This window comes from Monodelphis domestica, chromosome 8, assembly GCF_027887165.1.
Source record: "Monodelphis domestica isolate mMonDom1 chromosome 8, mMonDom1.pri, whole genome shotgun sequence".
Classification (NCBI taxonomy): domain Eukaryota; kingdom Metazoa; phylum Chordata; class Mammalia; order Didelphimorphia; family Didelphidae; genus Monodelphis; species Monodelphis domestica.
This window is the reverse complement of record NC_077234.1, coordinates 76,145,087-76,164,785: the sequence shown is the minus strand read 5'-3', so window position 1 is coordinate 76,164,785 and position 19,699 is coordinate 76,145,087. Positions and strand designations below refer to the sequence as shown.

At 33.7% G+C, this 19,699-nt stretch overlaps 2 protein-coding genes across 3 annotated transcripts in view; both read left to right on the top strand.

Annotated features, from left to right (window-relative positions):
* Positions 1-14,529, top strand: part of SPAG16 (sperm associated antigen 16) — a 1,430,359-nt gene extending 1,415,830 nt beyond the window's left edge. For both annotated transcript variants that reach the window (XM_007501789.3, XM_056807933.1), the window contains one exon: positions 14,177-14,529. In XM_007501789.3, the coding sequence (XP_007501851.1) occupies positions 14,177-14,352 (176 nt within the window). In that variant the 3' untranslated portion in view covers positions 14,353-14,529. The remainder of the gene's footprint in view (positions 1-14,176) is intronic.
* Positions 14,530-14,664: 135 nt separating this feature from the next.
* The window catches only part of VWC2L (von Willebrand factor C domain containing 2 like), a 169,247-nt gene continuing 164,212 nt past the window's right edge, over positions 14,665-19,699 (top strand). Inside the window, exons 1-2 of the mRNA XM_001364020.4 lie at positions 14,665-15,878; positions 18,183-18,652. Coding sequence (XP_001364057.2) covers positions 18,239-18,652 — 414 coding nt within the window. The 5' untranslated portion in view covers positions 14,665-15,878; positions 18,183-18,238. The remainder of the gene's footprint in view (positions 15,879-18,182; positions 18,653-19,699) is intronic.

Here is a 19,699-nt window from a genome sequence, read left to right as displayed (position 1 = left end):
ATCTATAACCCAATGATCCATTTAAGTTTTTTTTTTTGTTATTATCAGTTGTGATAGATTCTAAGTTCTCTGAACTGATCTAGTTTGAAACTAATTGTTGGATCACTATGATTCATTACAAGACTATGTCATATCAACTTCAGTAGCAACTAAACTGAAAATAAAATTGAAATAAATAATTCATCGATCTGATTTCTAAACATTATACACTTTGATGTATATATCTATATCTATATATCTTTAAGTTGTGGGCAATTTTTATAGGTTCAGAGAACCTATGAAGAATCCTATTTTCTAGATGAAATATCTAAGAGTCAGAAATCTAGGTTACTTATCCCAGGACACACAATTATTAACAGAACCAAGTTTATACATCCCACTGTTATAATTCCACACAAATCTGCAATATTTGTTTGAATGTAGTCTATACTTTCCCCACATATTTAGTTGATATCAAGCCTGAATGGGGTCTACAATCATTCTACAAGTTCCATCAATACAGCTAAAGTTTTTACAGTTCTGCTTAGCAGTAGCTGCAGGAGAAAAAAATACCAACAATATCATCTAAATATAAACCCCTGGTTCATGAGGGAAAAGTCTGAGTCTAATGCCTTTACTGCTAGTGAACCAAGGGAGAAACCAATTTCTCCAGTCTGTATTCTTAGCAACTATACTCAGTATAGAGTACATGAATTTTCTTTTCCTCTTCTGCCTTCAAGGCTACTAGTGCTTTGTTATGGGAAACTTTTACTTGGCACTTACAAAGGGCTTACTTTGTTGTGATGCTCAGTTTCTATCACCATTTGTAAATAGAAAACCAGAGTACTGCTTTTAAAATTTTTCCACTATCCAGAATTCTTTTTAACTTATTATATAATGAGTTATATGTTTGTTTGCCAGAAGCTTCATTATAAAAAAATAAAAGGTTTTATAAAAGAATAGGTTTTTACTTAAAAGGGCTTTTTTAAAAATAATAGAATCATGTGATTATTGGGGGCAAAGAAAACTATTTTTTTTTCATTTTAAATGGTTTACATTTTAGGATTCATTTTATAATTTGTATGCTTTGTATTCAGATCAATAAAGTGTTAGGTTACAAAGCCAAAATGCACAATCATGTAAAAATATCAAATGCCAAAATGGTCAAATTGTTGTTGAATTGTTCAGGATTATTCAAACTTCATCTCCTATTTAACTAACCTTTTTTTCCGCATGTAATTCCCCAAACCTGACAATAGACAGAAAAAAAATTTAGTGTACAGAGCTCTAAATAAGTAGGTTGACACACCTGGCACATCATAGCTACTTAATAAATTGTTGAAGTATTGTTGAAATACTCAGGATTATTTATATTTCATCTTTATTTAACTGTTCTTTTTTCCTCATTCTTGTACTTCTTTCTTTTCTATGTATCCATGACCTGTAAGGAAACCCAAATACATTATCTCATCAGAAGTACCCCATAATCCAAGCCTTAACATTTCTCTATCAAAATTTTCCATGTGGTGTTTCATTCCCTTGCTGTCCTATACTTTATGACCCAAGGAGAAATCTTGCTAATCTAATATATACTCCATACTAATGTGTCAGTGGATCTTAAAAGCTTACTCTGTAACCAGACTCTTATACTTTGGATAATTTTGCTAGAGGGCATTTTAGGCCCTGTAAGAGACCAAATAAAGATTTACTAAACTTTAGAGTACTCCTTGAGATATGAAATTGGTGGTCACTCAATACTCACTCAAGAACACTTTTGGAAAGAAAGTGAGAAAAGAAGCAAAATCACTGAAGAGTATAGGAGTGAAAAGGGACAGAAGACTAAGGAAATAGAAAATTGCCTATTGGGAATCTACTCCACATAACTTACTCACAGGTTGAAATCCTGCTCATTGAATAAAAGAATTTTAAGGTTAGAAGGGACCTTAGAGAAGATCTAATACAAACTCTACCCAAGTAACAGTATTATCAGAAAATTAGCTGACAAATTAAATGCTCTCCAGGGATATTGAAATCTGTATCTCGTGAGGAAACCCATTCCAATTTCAGACAGTTCTATTAGGAAACTTTTCCTTTTGTTAAATTAGTATCTAATTCATTGTATTTTCTATCAATTATTCCTCCTTCTGTCCACTGTAACCAAATGAAATAGTCTATTCCCTCTTAAACAATAGCCATACAAATATTTGAAGTTAGTTGCCATCCCCTCTGGCCTCTTCTTTAGGCTAAATACCCATAATCACTTCAGCTGTTCTTTGTTTGGCATCCTTTCAAGTCCCTTTATTACCCTTGTCTGGAGGGAGTATAATTTGTCAGTGTCCTTCCTAATACTTGGTATCAAAAAAGGAACGTAATGCACAAAAGGTGATCTAATCAGGGCAGAATGTAGCAATTCTATCATAGTTCATAGATCTCTGAGGCTGAGCCTGAAGGAACTTTGGAAATCATCTAGTTCAACTCCTTCATTCATAGTTCAACTCCTTCTTTTCTTGTAGCCATTGTAACTCTCTTAACACAGCTTAAGATTGATTTAGCTTTTCTGGCTACTATCTCATACTGCTGAATTACATTGAACTTGCTATCTACTAAAACACATATATCTGTTATGGACAATATCTTGTCCCGTTTAACACACCCCAGTCAAAGTGCCTCTAAAAAGATTCTGTTACTACATAGTTACTTCTAGTCAACAATCATGCCATGAAATACTGCCCTTTTCCTCAGGTTTAATTCATATAATCTATTCAAGAGTCAGTATAATATACTGGATACAAAGCTAATATCAGTTATGAAGACCTAGATTCAAATCCTGCCTATACCACATATTGGCTCTATGACCCTTAATAAATTATTTTAAAAGCTTTAAGTTCCCCATGCAACTCTCTAAAATTATGAGTTCCAGAAGTTGTTGATCTGTATTAGTAGAGGGAACTTCCTAACCAGGCATTCCCTATGCAATGAGATAACAGGTCTAGGGGGAAAAATCCATATGTAGAAGTAAGTTAATCAACTTAAGAGATAGCTGGCCTGATACCTTAAACAGGTGAAAACAATCAATAATCAGCCACTTTAGATTAAATGTGAAATGTATGCTTAGCACAGAGATCTCATCAATGTAGATGATGGTTCCTGCAAACCATCCATGTCTGTCCAAATTATGCTGCTACTCTTGTCTATGCTCTCCCATAGGTTTAACACAAAGGGTCCACTTTTTTTGTCTCCTGACATCACAAATATTATAGGAAAGCAATCACAGAAGCTGATCCTTTACTCTCACAAGGGGGCATGCACATTTTTTAATTTAATTTTTTATGTTAACACAATGGCTAATGATTCTTTTCTGACATTTCATAATCCATGTTCTCTCCTTTTTCTCTTCTCCATTTCCTGAGATTGCAGATAACAAGATATATTATATATGTACTATCATACAGCACATATTTCCATATTCATCAGATGAAAGAAGACACATAACTTATTTAAAAAAACTACTCCTAAGAGATAAAGTGAAAATTGTATGCTTCAGTCTGTATTCAGATTCCAGCAGTTCTTTCTTACAGTGATAGCTACAATGGTTGATAGTTTTTTTTAATAAGGCTCTTGGAGTTGTCTTGAATGTTTGTATTGCCAATAATAGTTAATAGTTATTCAGAATTGATCATTGTACATTAGTGTTATTACTGTTTATAATATTCTCCTGATTTTACTCACTTCAGTTTGCATTATTTCATGTCTTTCCAGGTTTTTTTTTAAATCATCTTGTTTCTCATTTCTTATGGAATAGTAGAATTCCATTGTAATCTTATACCACAACTTATTCAGCCATTGCCTAAATGATGTACATCCCTTCAGTTTACAATTCTTTGTCATAAGAAAAAGAGCTGCTGCAAATATTTTTATATAAGTGGGTGCGTTTCCTCTATCTTTAATCTCTTTGGGGTACAAACCTACTAGTATTATTATGGGATCAAAAGGTATACACATTTTTATGGCCCTTTGGGCATGGTTCCAAATTGTTCTTCAGAATGGTCATATCAGATCACAGCTCCACCATCAATTTATTAGTATGCCTATTTTCTTAACATCTCCTCCAACATTTATCATTTTCCTTTTTTGTCTTATTATATAATCTGATAGTGTAAGGTGATACTTCAGAATTATTTTAATTTGCATTTCTCTAATTAATAATAATTAGGAGCATTTTTTGTATTACTAGAGTTTTAAGTTCTTCATTTGAGAAGTCTGTTCATCATATCCTTTGATGATTTATCTGTTGGGGAATGATTTGCATTCATATAAATTTGACTCATTTCTGTATATATTTGAGAAAAAAAGGCCTTTTGTAGAGACATTTGCTATAAACATTTTCCTCAGTTTGTTGTTTACCTTCTAATGTTGGTTGAATTGGTCTTGTTTTTATAAACCCTTTTTATTTTAATGTAGTCAAAGTTATCGATTTTACATATAATGTTTTCCATGTCTTGTTTCATCATAAATTCTACCTTTATCCATATATATATGATAGGTATCCAATTGTGCTCTCTCCTAATTTGTTCATGGTATCATCCTTTATTTCAAAATCATATGTCCATTTTGACTTTATCTTGGCATATGACATGGGATGTTGGTGTATGCCTCATTTCTGCTATATTGTTTTCTAATTTTGCCAGCAGTCTTTGTCAAATAGTAAGTTCTTGCCAAAGCTTGGTTCTTCGGGTTTGTCAAACATTAGATTATTATGGCTATTTACTATTGCATGTTCACTGGCTATGCTATTTCCCTGGTCCACTATTCTATGTCTCAGCCAGTAACAGATTGTTCTGTTACTTGTCAATTTATATAATACAGTTTAAGATAAGGTACAGCTAAGCCATCTTCCTTATTTTTTTTTCATTAATTCCCTTTAAATAGTTGGCCTTCTGTTCTTCCAGATGAATTTTGCTATTATTTTTTCTAGTTCTAGCATTTAGTTCTATGAAATTATTTTTGGGTAGTTTTATTGGTATGGCACTGAAAAGGTAAATTGATTCAGGTATAATTTAGATACAATACATTGTCAATGCTATTATATTGGATCAGCCTAGTCATGAGTAATTAATTTTTTTTTCAAACTGTTTAGATCTGACTCCATTTGTGTGTTTTTTTGTATTTTGTATTTTGTAGCTGTGGTCATATAGTTCCTGGATTTATCTTGGCAAGTAGACTCCCAGGTCTTGTTGAACTTTTTTGGTAGTATAAGGAAATACTGATGATTTGTGTGAGCTTATTTTATATCCTGCAACTTTGCTAAAGTTGTTCATTGGTTTTGATTTTTTTTTTGTTGATTCTCTAGGATTCATTATGTCATCCTATCATCTACAAAGGGTGATAGCTGTATTTCCTCATTGCTTATTCTAATTCCTTCAATTTCCTCATGCTCTCTTATTGTTATACATAGCTTTTCTAGTACAATATTGAATAATAGTTATGGTAATGGGCACCTTTGCTTTTCTAATCTTATTGGGATGATTTCTAACACCCCCTTTATAAATAATGTTTGCAGAAGGTCTTAGATAGACACTATTAATGATTTCAAGGATTTTTCCACTTATTCCAGTGCTCTTTAGTAGATTTTTAAATTTTAAATTTTATTAATTTTGGTTTCTTCTATATTCATTTTTGTGAGTAATCTTATAAAACCAAAGCCCCAAAACAGAAACCCAAATAAACAATGGAAAAATCATATGCTTTCATCTGCATTATGACTCCAACAATTCTTTCCCTGGAGGTGGAAAGCATTCTTTGTCCTAAGTCCTTCAGAATTGTCCTGGATCTTTGTATTGCTAAGGAGTAGTTAAGTATATCACAGTTGATCATTCCACAGTATTGCTATTACTGTGCACAATGTTTTTCTAGTTTTGTTTATTTCACTCTGCATCTGTCCATGAAGGTCTTTCCAGCTCTTTTTGCTATCATCCTGTTCATCATTCCTTACAGCACAATAGTATCCCATCACCATTACATACCACAATTTGTTCAGTTATTCCCCAATTGAAAGGCATCCCTTCAATTTCCAATTATTTGCCACCACACAAAGAGCAGCTATAAATATTTTCATACAAGTAGGTCTTTTCCCCTTTTATCTGGTGATTTTAATAGGAACATATTTTTTATCAAAAGTGCTTTCTGCATCAATTGAGATAATCATATGGTTTCTACTGGTTTTGTTATTAATACAGTCAATTATTCTGATAGTTTTTCCAATAAAACCTTGCTGTATTCCTAGTAGAAAGCCCATTTCCTTGTAGTATATGAACATCTGCTTTTTTGATCATTTATTTCATTGATAATTTTTTTACTGAGGTTCTTAAGATTTCTTTATTTATGACATGTTTCAGCTTACTCATACATACCATATACTTCTCTAATGCTCTCTGAGTGACAGCGATTTTTTAATTCTTTGGATCATGTTATATAGAGAGAGCTCTTCAGAAATTGTAACAATATTAGTTGAACTCCTTTATATCATTTTCCAAAATCTTATTTGTTAATTATGGAATGTGTCACTACTAAAATAGGATTAAATTGGCAAAGCATATCATACATTCTAAGGGCTACTCATATTCTCCAAAGATCCTGCATCTGCAACTTGGATAGCCATCACCAGATGGCATTGATTGCTTGAATAATAGAGTAAGTATTGGCTGGTCTTGTTTGGTAAAGGGATGTAGGTTCCCCTAGACCTATGTTGGCAAACCTATGGCATGCATGCTTGAAGGGTCTTCTCTTTTCCTCCTCCCCACCACACCTAAGGAAATTTTTTTCACACCACCTGTCCCTCTGCCTAGCAACCCAATGAGAGCACTTCTTTCCATATGGGGATGACTCACATGTGGTGTAAGGATGTAGTCTGGGATCTGTCTCTAAAATATTTATGTCACTGCCCTAAACTCTTAAGCATTTAATAGAGAATCCAATCAGCTAATGCTGTAAGAAAAATACTTCATTAAAAGAAACCCTATTAATAACACATTTTTCTACAAGAGAAACAAATGATAAATACAATAACAAAGTTTTAAAGGGGATAAAACTTCTAGGCACAAGTTGGTGACTCCATACTAGTTATCACAACTATGTAGCAAAAATAAGAGTTGTAAATATAATATCAAGTATGAATTAGCATCTGATGTCTGGAACTGTTGATCCTCTGGGATAGAACTTTACACAAAACCACACTGATACTAGATGAATTACTCATAATTAACTTTCCTATGTAAAGAGAGAAAAGGTACCAATATTTCCTTCTTGTTCATCTAAATCTCAATAAAGCATGGATAACTTCCTTGTAGATTTCAAATTACTTCACTCTACAGCATAAATAGTAGAAAATTGTTGTTATTGTCTTTTGGCCTTCACTAACTAGAATCCCTAAGGTCAATATGGTCCCTACAGCCTCATCAAGGCTCCCAAGACTACTTTCCTGTATTGAAAACAACTAATCACATATCCACCATGTGTCTCCTATTTCTGATATAACTTTTCACTTCTAGTTGTAGAAAGAAATTTATAAGAAACAACTGCTCAATGACTAGAATAAAAATATAGAGAATAAGCTATTGGATTTTCAGATGGAAGAAAATTGGTTCTTGACAGGCTAGATCACTGGGCTGAATCTTATACAATAGGCATATATTCAGTAGAAATCAATGTAAAGTTTTGCATTTTGTACAAGAAATGAAATTCACAAATGTAAGATGAAGGAAACATGGATAGATAACAGTGGTTCTGAAAAAGACCAAAGTATTTTTGTGGACTGCAAGCTCAACATAAGTCAATGGTGCAATGTGGTAGCCAAAATAAAAAGGAAATATAATATTGAGATACATTAACTAGAGTTTCAATACAAGTAAAAGTGTGTGTGTGTGGGGGGGGGTAATATACCCAATAGACTCTGTTTATCAGACCTTATCTGAAGAACTGTGTTCCCTTCCAGTTGAAAACAATTTAAGAAAAATATTGTTAGTTGGAGAATGACCAGAAGAGGGCAACTTGAAGGACCTTGACATATTTTAGGAGGACTTGTTGAAAGAGCTAGGAATCTTTAGCTCAGAGAAGACTCAAAGGATAAGATAGCTATCTCCAAGTATTTGAATGATTATCACTTAAAGGAGAGATTTGATAGCTAGGTGGTTCATTGTATTGGTCTTAGAGTAATGAAGGTCTGAGATCAAATATTAACTCAGATACCTATTAAGTAATTCTGAGCAAGTCACTTAATTATTTTGTGCTTCAGTTTCCTAACCTGTAAATTGCGGATACTAATAATGATAAATATTATTTTTATTATTGCCTCCTATGATTGTCATGAGAATCAAATGAGATTTCCTGGCAAATTATTTTGCAAACTTAAAAAGACTACATAAATCCTAGCCTTGTGGCAATTTGTTGTTATCTCATTTGACCCCAGAAGACAGAAGCATGAACAATGAATGATAAATGTTATGCAAAGGGGAAAATCTAGTCTCAATTCTAGGAACAACCTCCTAACCACTAGTCCCAAAAGTGAAATGGCCTGCTTTGAGAGATGGTGGATTACAAGTCCTTCAGCATCTTTAAACAGAGACTAAATGAGCACTTGGTAACTATATTATAGTGGAAATCCTTTTCATGGATGGGTTAGATTCTATGGCCACTGAGGTCTATTCCAAGTAAAAAATCTTATAATTTTCTGAAACATGGCCCCAAAATAAATTTTGCAAGTTAAGAAAACCCTTAATGATTCTAGAATGTGCTTTCTACAAATTATTTTGCATCACTTTTTATTTGTATAATAGATGATAGAGATGAAAATTAATTTTAGGTATGCCCCCCCAAATTTTATCCTTTTACATTTATACATTCAAAAATTTCCTAAACTATGTTAGTTTAACAAAAAAACAATTTAGATCATGCTCAATTGAAAATGTATTATTAGTAGTAAGAAGCTATTCAACAATATAGCTTTTATCAAAGGCTTCTATTGTTAATGATCCCTGAATGGAGAGCACATGGTTTATGGACCATTGGGTTCAGAACAATTCTATTAGGAATAGTCAATTTAAGGATTCTGTAGATAAAAAGCCTTAAGTATTTGACTCCTAAATTAATAGTCATTTGTTTTATTTAATTTTTTTCATTCATTAGGAAAACATCTTTAGGAAAATAGGCTTATGTGTTCATATGTATTTATGGGATTATATTAATAAAGCATCTGGGAAAAACAAGATGAGGAAATAGCCTTAAATATTGATTAATCAGCTTCCTAGATATTGCATTTGATATTTTTGTTACTTTTTGACTCATAGATTGCCTAGCTTAAAATAAAATTAAATAAACCCCAAAATGAATAAAATCACAATGTTGTCTAATTCAGAATTTTAAATTCAAAATTTTTGAAGGTTTTTAAAATCACTTCATTGTCAAATCATAGTATGTGCTGTGATAGAGACATGAGAGAGAGAGAGATTTTGCAGGACTTGTGGACCAAGATGCAAGAGAGGATTCCTATGGAATGTCCCCAGTTTTTGGCAGTTTGAGCTGACATGGGAGAAGGGCTTTTGAACTTGCTCTCATATATAAATAATAAATCTATAGCACATGGTAAAGTACTAGAATTTATATATAGGATTTTAAGGCTTCACATATGATATCTCAATACAACAATCCTAGAAGGAAAGAGTCATTAGAATCTACATTTTACAGATGAGGAAACTGAGCCATGGAAAGGTTAAATGCATTGTACAGGGTCACACAGCTAGTAAGAGTCTGAGAATTTGAACTCATGTCTTTCTGATTCCAAGTTCCAACAGTTTATCCACTGTGCCACCTCACTATATAATAAAAACATATAAACAGACTTTTAAAATGTTAAGAACTGAAAGCTAAACCCTAACCACAGCAAATCTTTTCCCAAGGGAATTATTTCCCTGTAACTTCCATTACCTCTTTTTTTCCTCTAATGAAGAAGGCAAGGAAGAAACCTTTCACCTAAGAGAGAAATGGTTGGGATAGAACACTGTCAGTGGCAACATCTAGAGCTGGCTAAACGCTACCAGATTTAGAATAGAGACAGAAATAAGCCAATCTTTGACCCAGAGAAAGGACCTAGGTTTCTTGGGTAGGTCCTATTTGAGCCTGATAGACTCAATAGAGAGCCTACACATTTTAGCCAACTAAATGGAGCATCCGGGGACCAAATATTCATGGAAAGAGTAAGAGAATGCCCATCAGGTGGTATAATACTAGTGGGATAATATTAGGGAAAAGATACAGCCCCTGTACCCATCCTAAGGACAGTATCTTTCTAGTGTTTTCTCTGCCTCCTCTATTCCCAGGACATTTTAGTCAGTTTTACCTTTGCTTCAAACTTTCTTTGGAGGCATTTTGGGGGCAGCATATGCCTAGAAAGACAGAAAACATCTGCATTTTATTACCTATTCAACTATCTAGCCCAAGTCCCAAAAGCAGGAGCCAATGCTCTTTGAAGAGGAGTGCCCCTGATAAAGACTGAATTTCAACACTCTTAAAGAGCCAAGAATTTGGAAGTTAAGGGACCTGGATTCTAGTCTCTTCCCTAACACTAACCCTCAACGTTTTCTTCTTTGAAATAGGAAATAGGGCAAAGGCTTCTAGAGTCCTTCTAGCTCCAACATTCTCTGCGTCTAGAAGAGAAGAGCTACATTTTACTTCAACTCAACTCCAATTTCAATAAAAGTTGAATTCCTCTGTGACCTTGGCCAAGTCATTATCTATGGAATTTTAGTTTTCACCTCTGTAAAAGTTAGGCTAGATGACTCCTAGAGGTACTTCTATCTTTAACATAATTTTAGAGTGAGGTGGGTAGTGAATGAAACCTCTTTATTCATCCCCCCCAACTCACACAAAAGTGCAGCTCTATGTTCACCCTCCCTCTCCCCTTCTTCCCCTTGCAAATGAGGGTGATATCCAGGCTGCTCACCCCAACAAATGAGTTTATGCTGTTTTCTCATTGGCAGACATTACTAGTTAATTATAGCCTCTTTGCAAAAGACCTTATCTAATCTCATCTAGTATAATTTTTTTTTCATATTACAAGTGAGGAAATTAAGAAATGATTTGTCCAAGGTCATATATCTAGCAGATAGCAAATCTTCTGATTCTAAGTCCAAAATTCTTTCCATTATGCCTCTTAAAAGTGATATAATTCCTGTTTCTGGACCATTTATACCCCAACCATTCTAGGAAAAATATTAAATCCATTTATTGGCTAAGATGCTTAGCAATACTTTGTAAACAGTAGGAATTATTAAAAGTTCATTGACTGGAATTAAGAAATGAGCCCAATATGTCAAAATAATATCTTTTAAATCAATTTAACTAGTTTCTTATCTAATTTTATAGTAATATATATATGGTTATACTTTTGAAATTTACATGGGTCATTTTTTTTCATCACATGCCTTTGATTTTTGTGGTTTTATTGTGGTGTTTACCGTCTTAATATATGATTCCTCTGATATTCCAGTTGCTGTGCAAATAAACTTTCTAAGAGCATATTTCAATGGTAATTTTGTTTTGTAGGACACTTGTTTTATTTAATGCTTTGTTTTACTTGGTACTTTAATAAAGATGTTTTTACCAGCAATGAAATAATTTATTTCCTCTTCCCTCTTCCTAAAATAGGATTTCCTATCTTATAAAGAGATACATTTACATTACAATAAGCATTCTTATTAGTTCAAATTTTTCATAAATGCTAATAAGAAGACCCCATTTAAAATTTCCATTTTGTTGCCTTCCTTTTCTCTCCTTTTACATTAGCATTTTCTATTAAAGAAAAGTGAAAACAAAAGCAATGTAGTTGTCCTAGAAATGAGCTGATACATTGCATTGTCTAAAAATCATTGTTTTCCTGCTAATACTATCACTGAAAATTAAGAAGGACCTTAGAAATGAGGAAACAGTAGTTAAGCAATTTATCCAAAGTCATGAAGAGCTACATATTTGTGAATGTAGAAACACCAAATACATATATTTAGAAATATATGCAAATGTATAGTTAAAAATAAATTATTTTCCCAAAAATTATATCAATTATTAGGTATTTGATTATTTTATTAGGAGAAATGTCATCTAGTTTTCTTTTTTCCCATCTATTTTTCAGTATTTATATCTATATATACCAAATAAATATGTTTTTCCTTTAAAAAAACCTACTGATTTGCCAAAATTCTCCTTGCCCACACCACTTTCACCAGCTTCAACTCCAAATCAAAACAATTTTGGTCTTGAACCATTGTGTGTTTCTATTGCTTCAATGTAATTTATTCAAGGAGTGGTATAAAGATATATGTATGATGCTTTTGTTTAAACTATTTAATAATATAGAAAAAAGAGACTCCTCCCATTATATATATCTTAAGGTGAGCAAAAGTTAATATAAATCTCTTAGCATGCAAGCAATATATAAAATACTTATCAGCACTGATATTTAGGAATAGCTATGGGTAGTTTATGAATATTCATTAAGTTTAATTCTAAATACTTTTGTCTTCTCTATTTTGTTGAGCAAACTTTTAGAAAGTTCCCAAGAGGTCTGATAAATTAAGCCAGTAAAATATTTCAGATACTCATTTGATGAATTTTGCTTCATAAAGATATTGGATTTGAGCTAAACCTTTTCCCCTCTTTATGAGTTCTTGATTTGTTTTCCTTTATTTAAGAGACTGGATATAACACTTACCCCTTTCCCAGCTGTTGCTGTGTGAATAATCCAAGAAATAAGTTACTTGTTTGGCTTTTAGGAAAGTCACAACAGCAATTGCCTATACAACCTGGCTGAAAGTGAAATCCATATGTAATGCTTCTGTCAGCAAAGACTTACTGGAGGAGAGTTTATAATAAATATTCACATCTGCTGCTTTGGACACCCTAATCCATCCTATGAATCTTTGCTGTGTCAGGCTTTGTTCTAGATGAAGAAGCCCAGTACTTATAAAGGTTTGTAAATAGGTCATATTTATCATGGTTAACTATACTTCCAAAATGGTCCCTCCTTTACACATATTCATGATCATTTGAGGCACAGCCTGTGATTAAATGTGTTTAAGTATTTTAAGTGATTTTGCATTGAAAATTTTTTACAAAAAGAAAAATTACAATTTCCCATTACATCACCTGAAGCCACTTTCTTTTCAAATTCGGATAAGTGTGCATCATTGGAATCTATGTCTTGTGATGGCAATGATTCCCAAGTGAACATGAGATTCAAGTAGAAAACCTCTTTATCTATGTTACTCCTCCAAAATCAGAGATTAAATAAATATGTTCTATTCATTTTAATCTCAAAACCCATGGGGTAAAAGTGGCATTAACTTATTGGTGACCACACTAATTCAAATTTCACTAGTTATTTGGGGTTCCTTGCAGGAAAATGCTGACACTTAAAGGCAGATGCCCTAATAAATTTGGGAATACTATCGCTGATGTGTAACTAGCTTTCTTATATAACTAGTATCATGAGTTGTAAGTCATAATGAGAGAATTAATTGATTTTGTAATGAAGTTATGGATTGTTCATACAAAACTGAAGGTCATGAATATTACAATTATTTTTAAATCATAAAATTTATTATAGCTTTTAAATGAAGATTCGAATGCAATATTTACAATCAATCAGCATTAAAATAGAATGGCAATTTATTAGATAAAGCACACATAAACTATAACTTGTTCTTGGTTAAACTTGTCACCCTAAACTCTCTAAAACTTATCCTTATATACAGTACATATCATTATGATTTTTGAAGTTGCTCTGCTCTGTGGTTGTTCAAAAGTGCTACTTAATATAAATGTGTTGAGAATAAAAGAATTCCAGAAATCCTCAGAATGAAGATGGTAGATAAAAATCCTGAGGTTTATTTAATCACCCAAATTGAATAGTTTAATTATTGATTTCCTGGACTCAGATTATTTCCTATAAAGGAGTTCTCATTTCAGATGCCATGGTACTGGCAATATAAAAAGAGAATTTGGTGCAACGCCCTGGAAATAGGATGGTAACTTTTCCTTACTTGCAAACTATATCCATTCCAATGAAACTTTGATCTCTCTCTCTCTCTCTCTCTCTCTCTCTCTCTCTCTCTCTCTCTCTCTCTCTCTCTCTCTCTCTCTTCTCTTTCAGGTCGAGTTTTAGCTCAAGCAAGCGGCAACGGGGTTATCCATTTGCTAGATCTCAAATCAGGTCAAATTCGCAAACTGATGGGCCATGAGAGTGAAGCGCACAGCGTTGTGTTCTCTCACAATGGAGAGATCCTATTTTCTGGGGGAGCTGACGGAACTGTTCGAACGTGGTCCTGAAAATCAGCATCTCACACTGCAGAGGGCATTCACTTTTATGCTGAGAATGTCTTTTAAAGCTCCAAGCCGGTAAACGACTAGTTAAATATGTTGGAAGGTAATATTCACTTGATAACATGCAACGGATACACTCTGTTGTGTTTACTGTCACCAATAAAAATTAAAACTTTCTGCTTATTTATTTGAGATCGGGTTATTTCCTTTCATCCCTATTCCCTACCGCTCCTCCCCCCACCCTGGTTTTAATAAGAATTTAGAGAAGACGCTGCCTTGCTTAGGGGTTGGGGAGAAATAGCTTTACAATGACGCCTAATGACAGACTAGATGAATTGCAAGAGATTGGTTTTTAATGTAACTGAACAAGCGCCACAAGAACTCTGCTACTTTTTACCAAATCCAGGCTGGGGAGAAAGATCTGAAGTTTAATCATGCAGCAGTGGGAGTCCTTCTGCAGTCAGAGGTTCAAATACCAACAGTGAGGTTTCATTTTCAAAGATGCCTTGGCAGTGATCATGCCTCATCTCCTAATAATAATCAGGGACTGCAGATGGCTTAAATCTAGATGCAAGGCACTTCCGGAACTTACCGAGTGGAACACTTCTCTGCAGCCGGTCCAGGAATGCTTTATGTATAATGACATTGATTTGGGGGGGTTGGAGGGGGATCCAATGCAAATACGTAACATTCACATGTAGGAAACCTTTCCCCTTAATCATGCATCTATCTCTGACATAGGGAAAAGTGCGACTAGAAAGAGAGAAACGCTCTATTCTAGTCTTTTCTGGAGACTGGCTAAAAAGAGCTACTGGAGATTGGCACTGTGCGGTGCGACGCGCTGAATCCAGCTGTTGGCGCTGTCCGTGGTACTGAAGAAATCCCGGCTGCCGGTAGATTGAGCTCCAAAGCGGCAGTCTGTGCAAACTGCTTTCTGTGATGCAGAAATCAAGCTAAAGTTACTCCTTTGCTTCACGTCCACTGTAAGCATTTTCTGTAAGAGGCGATCGAAGCCGCATATTGTGATGGTGCGGAGAGTATTTCAGGCGGAGCTGGCTTTAAGCTATAGCATACTGTTGCTTTTTGTGGTATTGAAATCCTAACCAAACCACCTTTCTCTACAGCCGTTACAAGCACTGTGCAAAGGATCTGGTGTTTGGAAGAAATGTAATCAATTGGGAGATTTCATAGAAGGAGCTGAAAAAATCCTAAAAATAAGTTCAACATGATTCTACTTACGAGAGTCTGGATTTCGACGAGACAGCATTGCTGCTTGCTTTGAATTCTGAACACTGATCCAAAGCTTAATTCTTATGTGTGTCTGCTGTGTTTCTCTCTGGAAGGGCGGGAGACTGCCTCTTTACTGTGTTTTGAAATGGGAGGCAGAGAAAAGGGATTGCCTATAACTCATCCCTGAAAAAAATGTATTCTTCGTGTAATTAAAGAGGAACTGCTTTACTAAAACACATCTAACCTTGTAGTTCATATTGGCCTGTGACCCTACCACCACCATTAACCTCCCTACTGATTAGGTAAGTATACGGTATTAGCACAAGTTGCATTTGTTTTCTCAAAGGATTAGATGCAGTCATTTGTAATCAAATGTGGTTTTTTTCAAAGTTCAGCTATGGGGTGATCTCAGTGTAGCAGTGTTTGCTTACTTATTAGAATCTTTTCATAAACATTTTATTTGAGAAAAAGGTTTCTTTCACTTAAATAAATGGAGTCTTAAATTGTCATACAGCATCCAACCTATCAAGATGACTGCTGTGCTTTTAATTTTATTTTATTAGGCAGCCTCAGAACTTTGTTATGTTTTAAATGCCTACATTGAGAAACAAGGGCATATAAAATAGATTTCATGCTAGAAACATATTTACTATATCATTCTAAATTTAAATTGTATTCTTCATTTCTATTTAAGTTTACATTGACCATGGCATGGTAAATTGCTGCCTACCTGTAGCTTGTAAATGAATAGACCAGATTTGTCTATGTCTTTTTATAGCAGAATTCTGTGTGAATTTGACATGGCTTATCTTGCATGTTGCTACAGATAGTAGAGGAATGCTACTAGGAAGCACATTAGCTCCTTTTTCTCAAAGTTAAACTTTCTAAATATGTGGTAGATCTGTCAATTCATCCTACAGTTAGTAAAATAGGCTTATGTTTTTCAAAGGCTTGCATAATGTTTGGTACCACTATAAATCATTTAGGAAAAAATGCTTTGTCAATAGGCTCTTAAAGCTTCTCTAGTAAGATTATAGGTTTGCATCTTCTTGTTCTGTCATGACTCATTGTTTTTGACATACTTTAAAGGAGATTCACCTCTTTATCATTATCCACAAAGAATCCTAATATTACAAAGCTTCCCCTTTCAGGAAGAGGGAGCAAATATATTACCTTCCATTTTACTATTGACAGAATCTGCATGCCTCACTAAAATGCATAACTTAATATAATACCTATTCAAAAGTTTCATGAAAATGCATTGCAATTTTTTAAGTATTCATTGCACATTTTATATTGGACGAAAGTGGAATGTCATTTATGGTTATGTTTTGAAAAGAACTAAAACATGAATGACACAAAGGGACTGAAAATTTTCTATTATGTTCTTCATGCCATCTGCAAACACATTATATGACAAGTCTCTTCCATAAATACCATTTCCTTAATGGAGTTTAGATTTCCCCTATATCCTTATGACTTTTTGTGAGTTATTCAATATGAACATTAAAGTATGAGGTATCCTCAGTACTTCAGACAGTAGTTAATAACAATATTATTTAAGTGTGTATGGTAAATATCACCAACTTAAATAGGTGTTTTTTTTATCATGATGAGAATAATTCCACTGCAGTCTTTTAAAAACTTTAATAAAAATCAGTTTTTGTGGTTATTAAGCCCAAGATTTTAAAATCTATCTGGTAAAAGTTATGTATTCAGAGAAGATTAAATGCATCTATCCATTTGCATTGGGTTTTTAATAATGAGCCTACTAAATGCAAATCATATTTTAGATATTGTGTATAATGTTGTAAAAGGAATTTCCCCTGCCCTCTAGTAGCTTAGCTTCTGAAGAAGATAAAAGCATAGACAGTAATACATAATGCATTTTCCCAAGTCTTTTTGAGCCATATTTTTCCTGATTTCCCTTTTTCTTTCCCTTTCCTAAGTGGAATAGAGGTGTGAGTTTCATTGCTGATTGCTTTTTAAAACCAAGACAGGTGTCTATTGCTAAAAACCTTTTCTCAGAATACTGTAAAACCTCACTTCTAAGCATAAAGAAAGGATGGTCAAGGACCTTTTCTACTACCTCCAACATAATTAAAACTTACATCCAACTATTAGTTTTACTCCATTACTTTCTGATTTAGATTTCTCACACCAATATCTCAATTGTAGTATAATGAATTATTTAATATCTGAATTCCAACAGTGGAAAGAGCCAAGGTTTAAGGATAATAGAGACTGTGCATTGAAATTCTTTTGAACTTCTTGTAACTAATCAGAAGCAAATCATTTCATCTCTTCATGGCTTAGGAAATAAATCTCTCTATCTTAGTTAAAGTAATGTATGAAATCCAGGTGTTGAACCTAAACTGAAACTTCCTGGGTAAAATAATTCCTGAAGGAATCAATTTTAGTTACTATATTGCTAAAATTCACTCTCTATTCTTCAAACTAAAGAGTAGATACTTGTTTGAACTCCTTTTATTTGGGATTTTAAAACTATTATATCAATCCCATTAAACAGGTTGAGAACATGGCCTTAATTGACTATATATTATTTTTAATATGTCAAATTATTCTCTTTAAATATTTGTTTTCAGCCTACCCCTCCGGTATTCCCATGGAAGCAGCTGGGTATATTTAATATTAGGACCATATGCAGAAGTCTTTGAGGAGGGGGATGGCTCTTCCTATTCATGAAGCCTGCATACTTCTGTTGGTAATCTCTGGTTTGGTCACCCCAGCTGCCATCAATCATGAAGACTATCCTGCTGATGAAGGTGACCAGGCCTCGAGTAATGACAATCTGATCTTTGATGACTATCGAGGGAAAGGGTGTGTGGATGACAGCGGCTTTGTATACAAATTGGGAGAACGTTTTTTCCCAGGGCATTCCAACTGTCCATGTGTCTGTGCTCTGGATGGACCTGTTTGTGACCAACCAGAATGCCCTAAAATTCACCCAAAATGTACTAAAGTGGAACACAATGGATGCTGTCCTGAGTGCAAAGAAGTGAAAAACTTTTGTGAATATCATGGGAAAAGTTACAAAATCTTGGAGGAATTTAAGGTATGAGCTACCCTCCATACTTATTCAATACTAACATTCCACTCCAGTTATTTTCCATATTGCTACATGAAAGTGATTGTTATGCCAAAATATTCTCCATTGGATTAAGAAATGTGATTCCATTTAGCATGTAGCTTTTAATGGTCCAAATGACAGTGAAGTCATCTGTTGATCTATAGAGGTTTCATGCAGACTTATTTAATAATTGGAATGTAATAGCCAAATTACTTATACAAAGGGTTTAAATTGTTGAAGAAATAAGGAATGTTACTTATAGATCACATCTCTATTAGATTAGCATAAAAATATTCTCTATGTTGTCTTAAAAAAGTTTTGTACTACTCAACCAATATTTAAGCACTTTCAATTAGTCTCCATAGTTAGTATATGTAAAGGTAAGTTTGATAATCAGATGTCCATAAAACAAATGTTTATTTACTTTAAAACATAGTTATTAGTCCTTCTGGAAAATCATAATTTTTCATGTATTGACTCACTATAGAATGTCATGATTATAAGCTTATCCTTTTCAGGTATAAATTCCACCTAAAACCCAAATAAATTTTATTTTTCTTTCTATATCCCATTAACCTATTGCTTTCATGACTACTAATCCCTATTGTCAAGGATCGTGAAGAACTCTTTCCATGACTAGTTGCATTTAGGATATCCAACAAGTCAGGCCTGGAAATTAAAGATAACTGAGAGCATAAAAAAGACATCCTTAATTAATATGATGGCATTGTGAGCCCAAGATTGTCTGATGGTTTGCTACCAAAGGACCAGCTTTTTATTCAACATAAAAATTCTGTATCAAGACTCTCAGAAACATTCCAGTAGCTATAGGAAAAAGAGAGCTAGTTTATTAGAGCAGGATTTTTCTTTAAATACTAAAGGGAAGAATATTCTATCCTTAATGCTAAAGAAAAAGATCTCAATGGTCAAATGATGTCCAAAGCCATCACCTAGATAATTATCTTGTCATTAGGAAAGGAGTGGAAAGAGTAATACTAGTGCATTTGTTTCACTCAATCCATTACACCATAT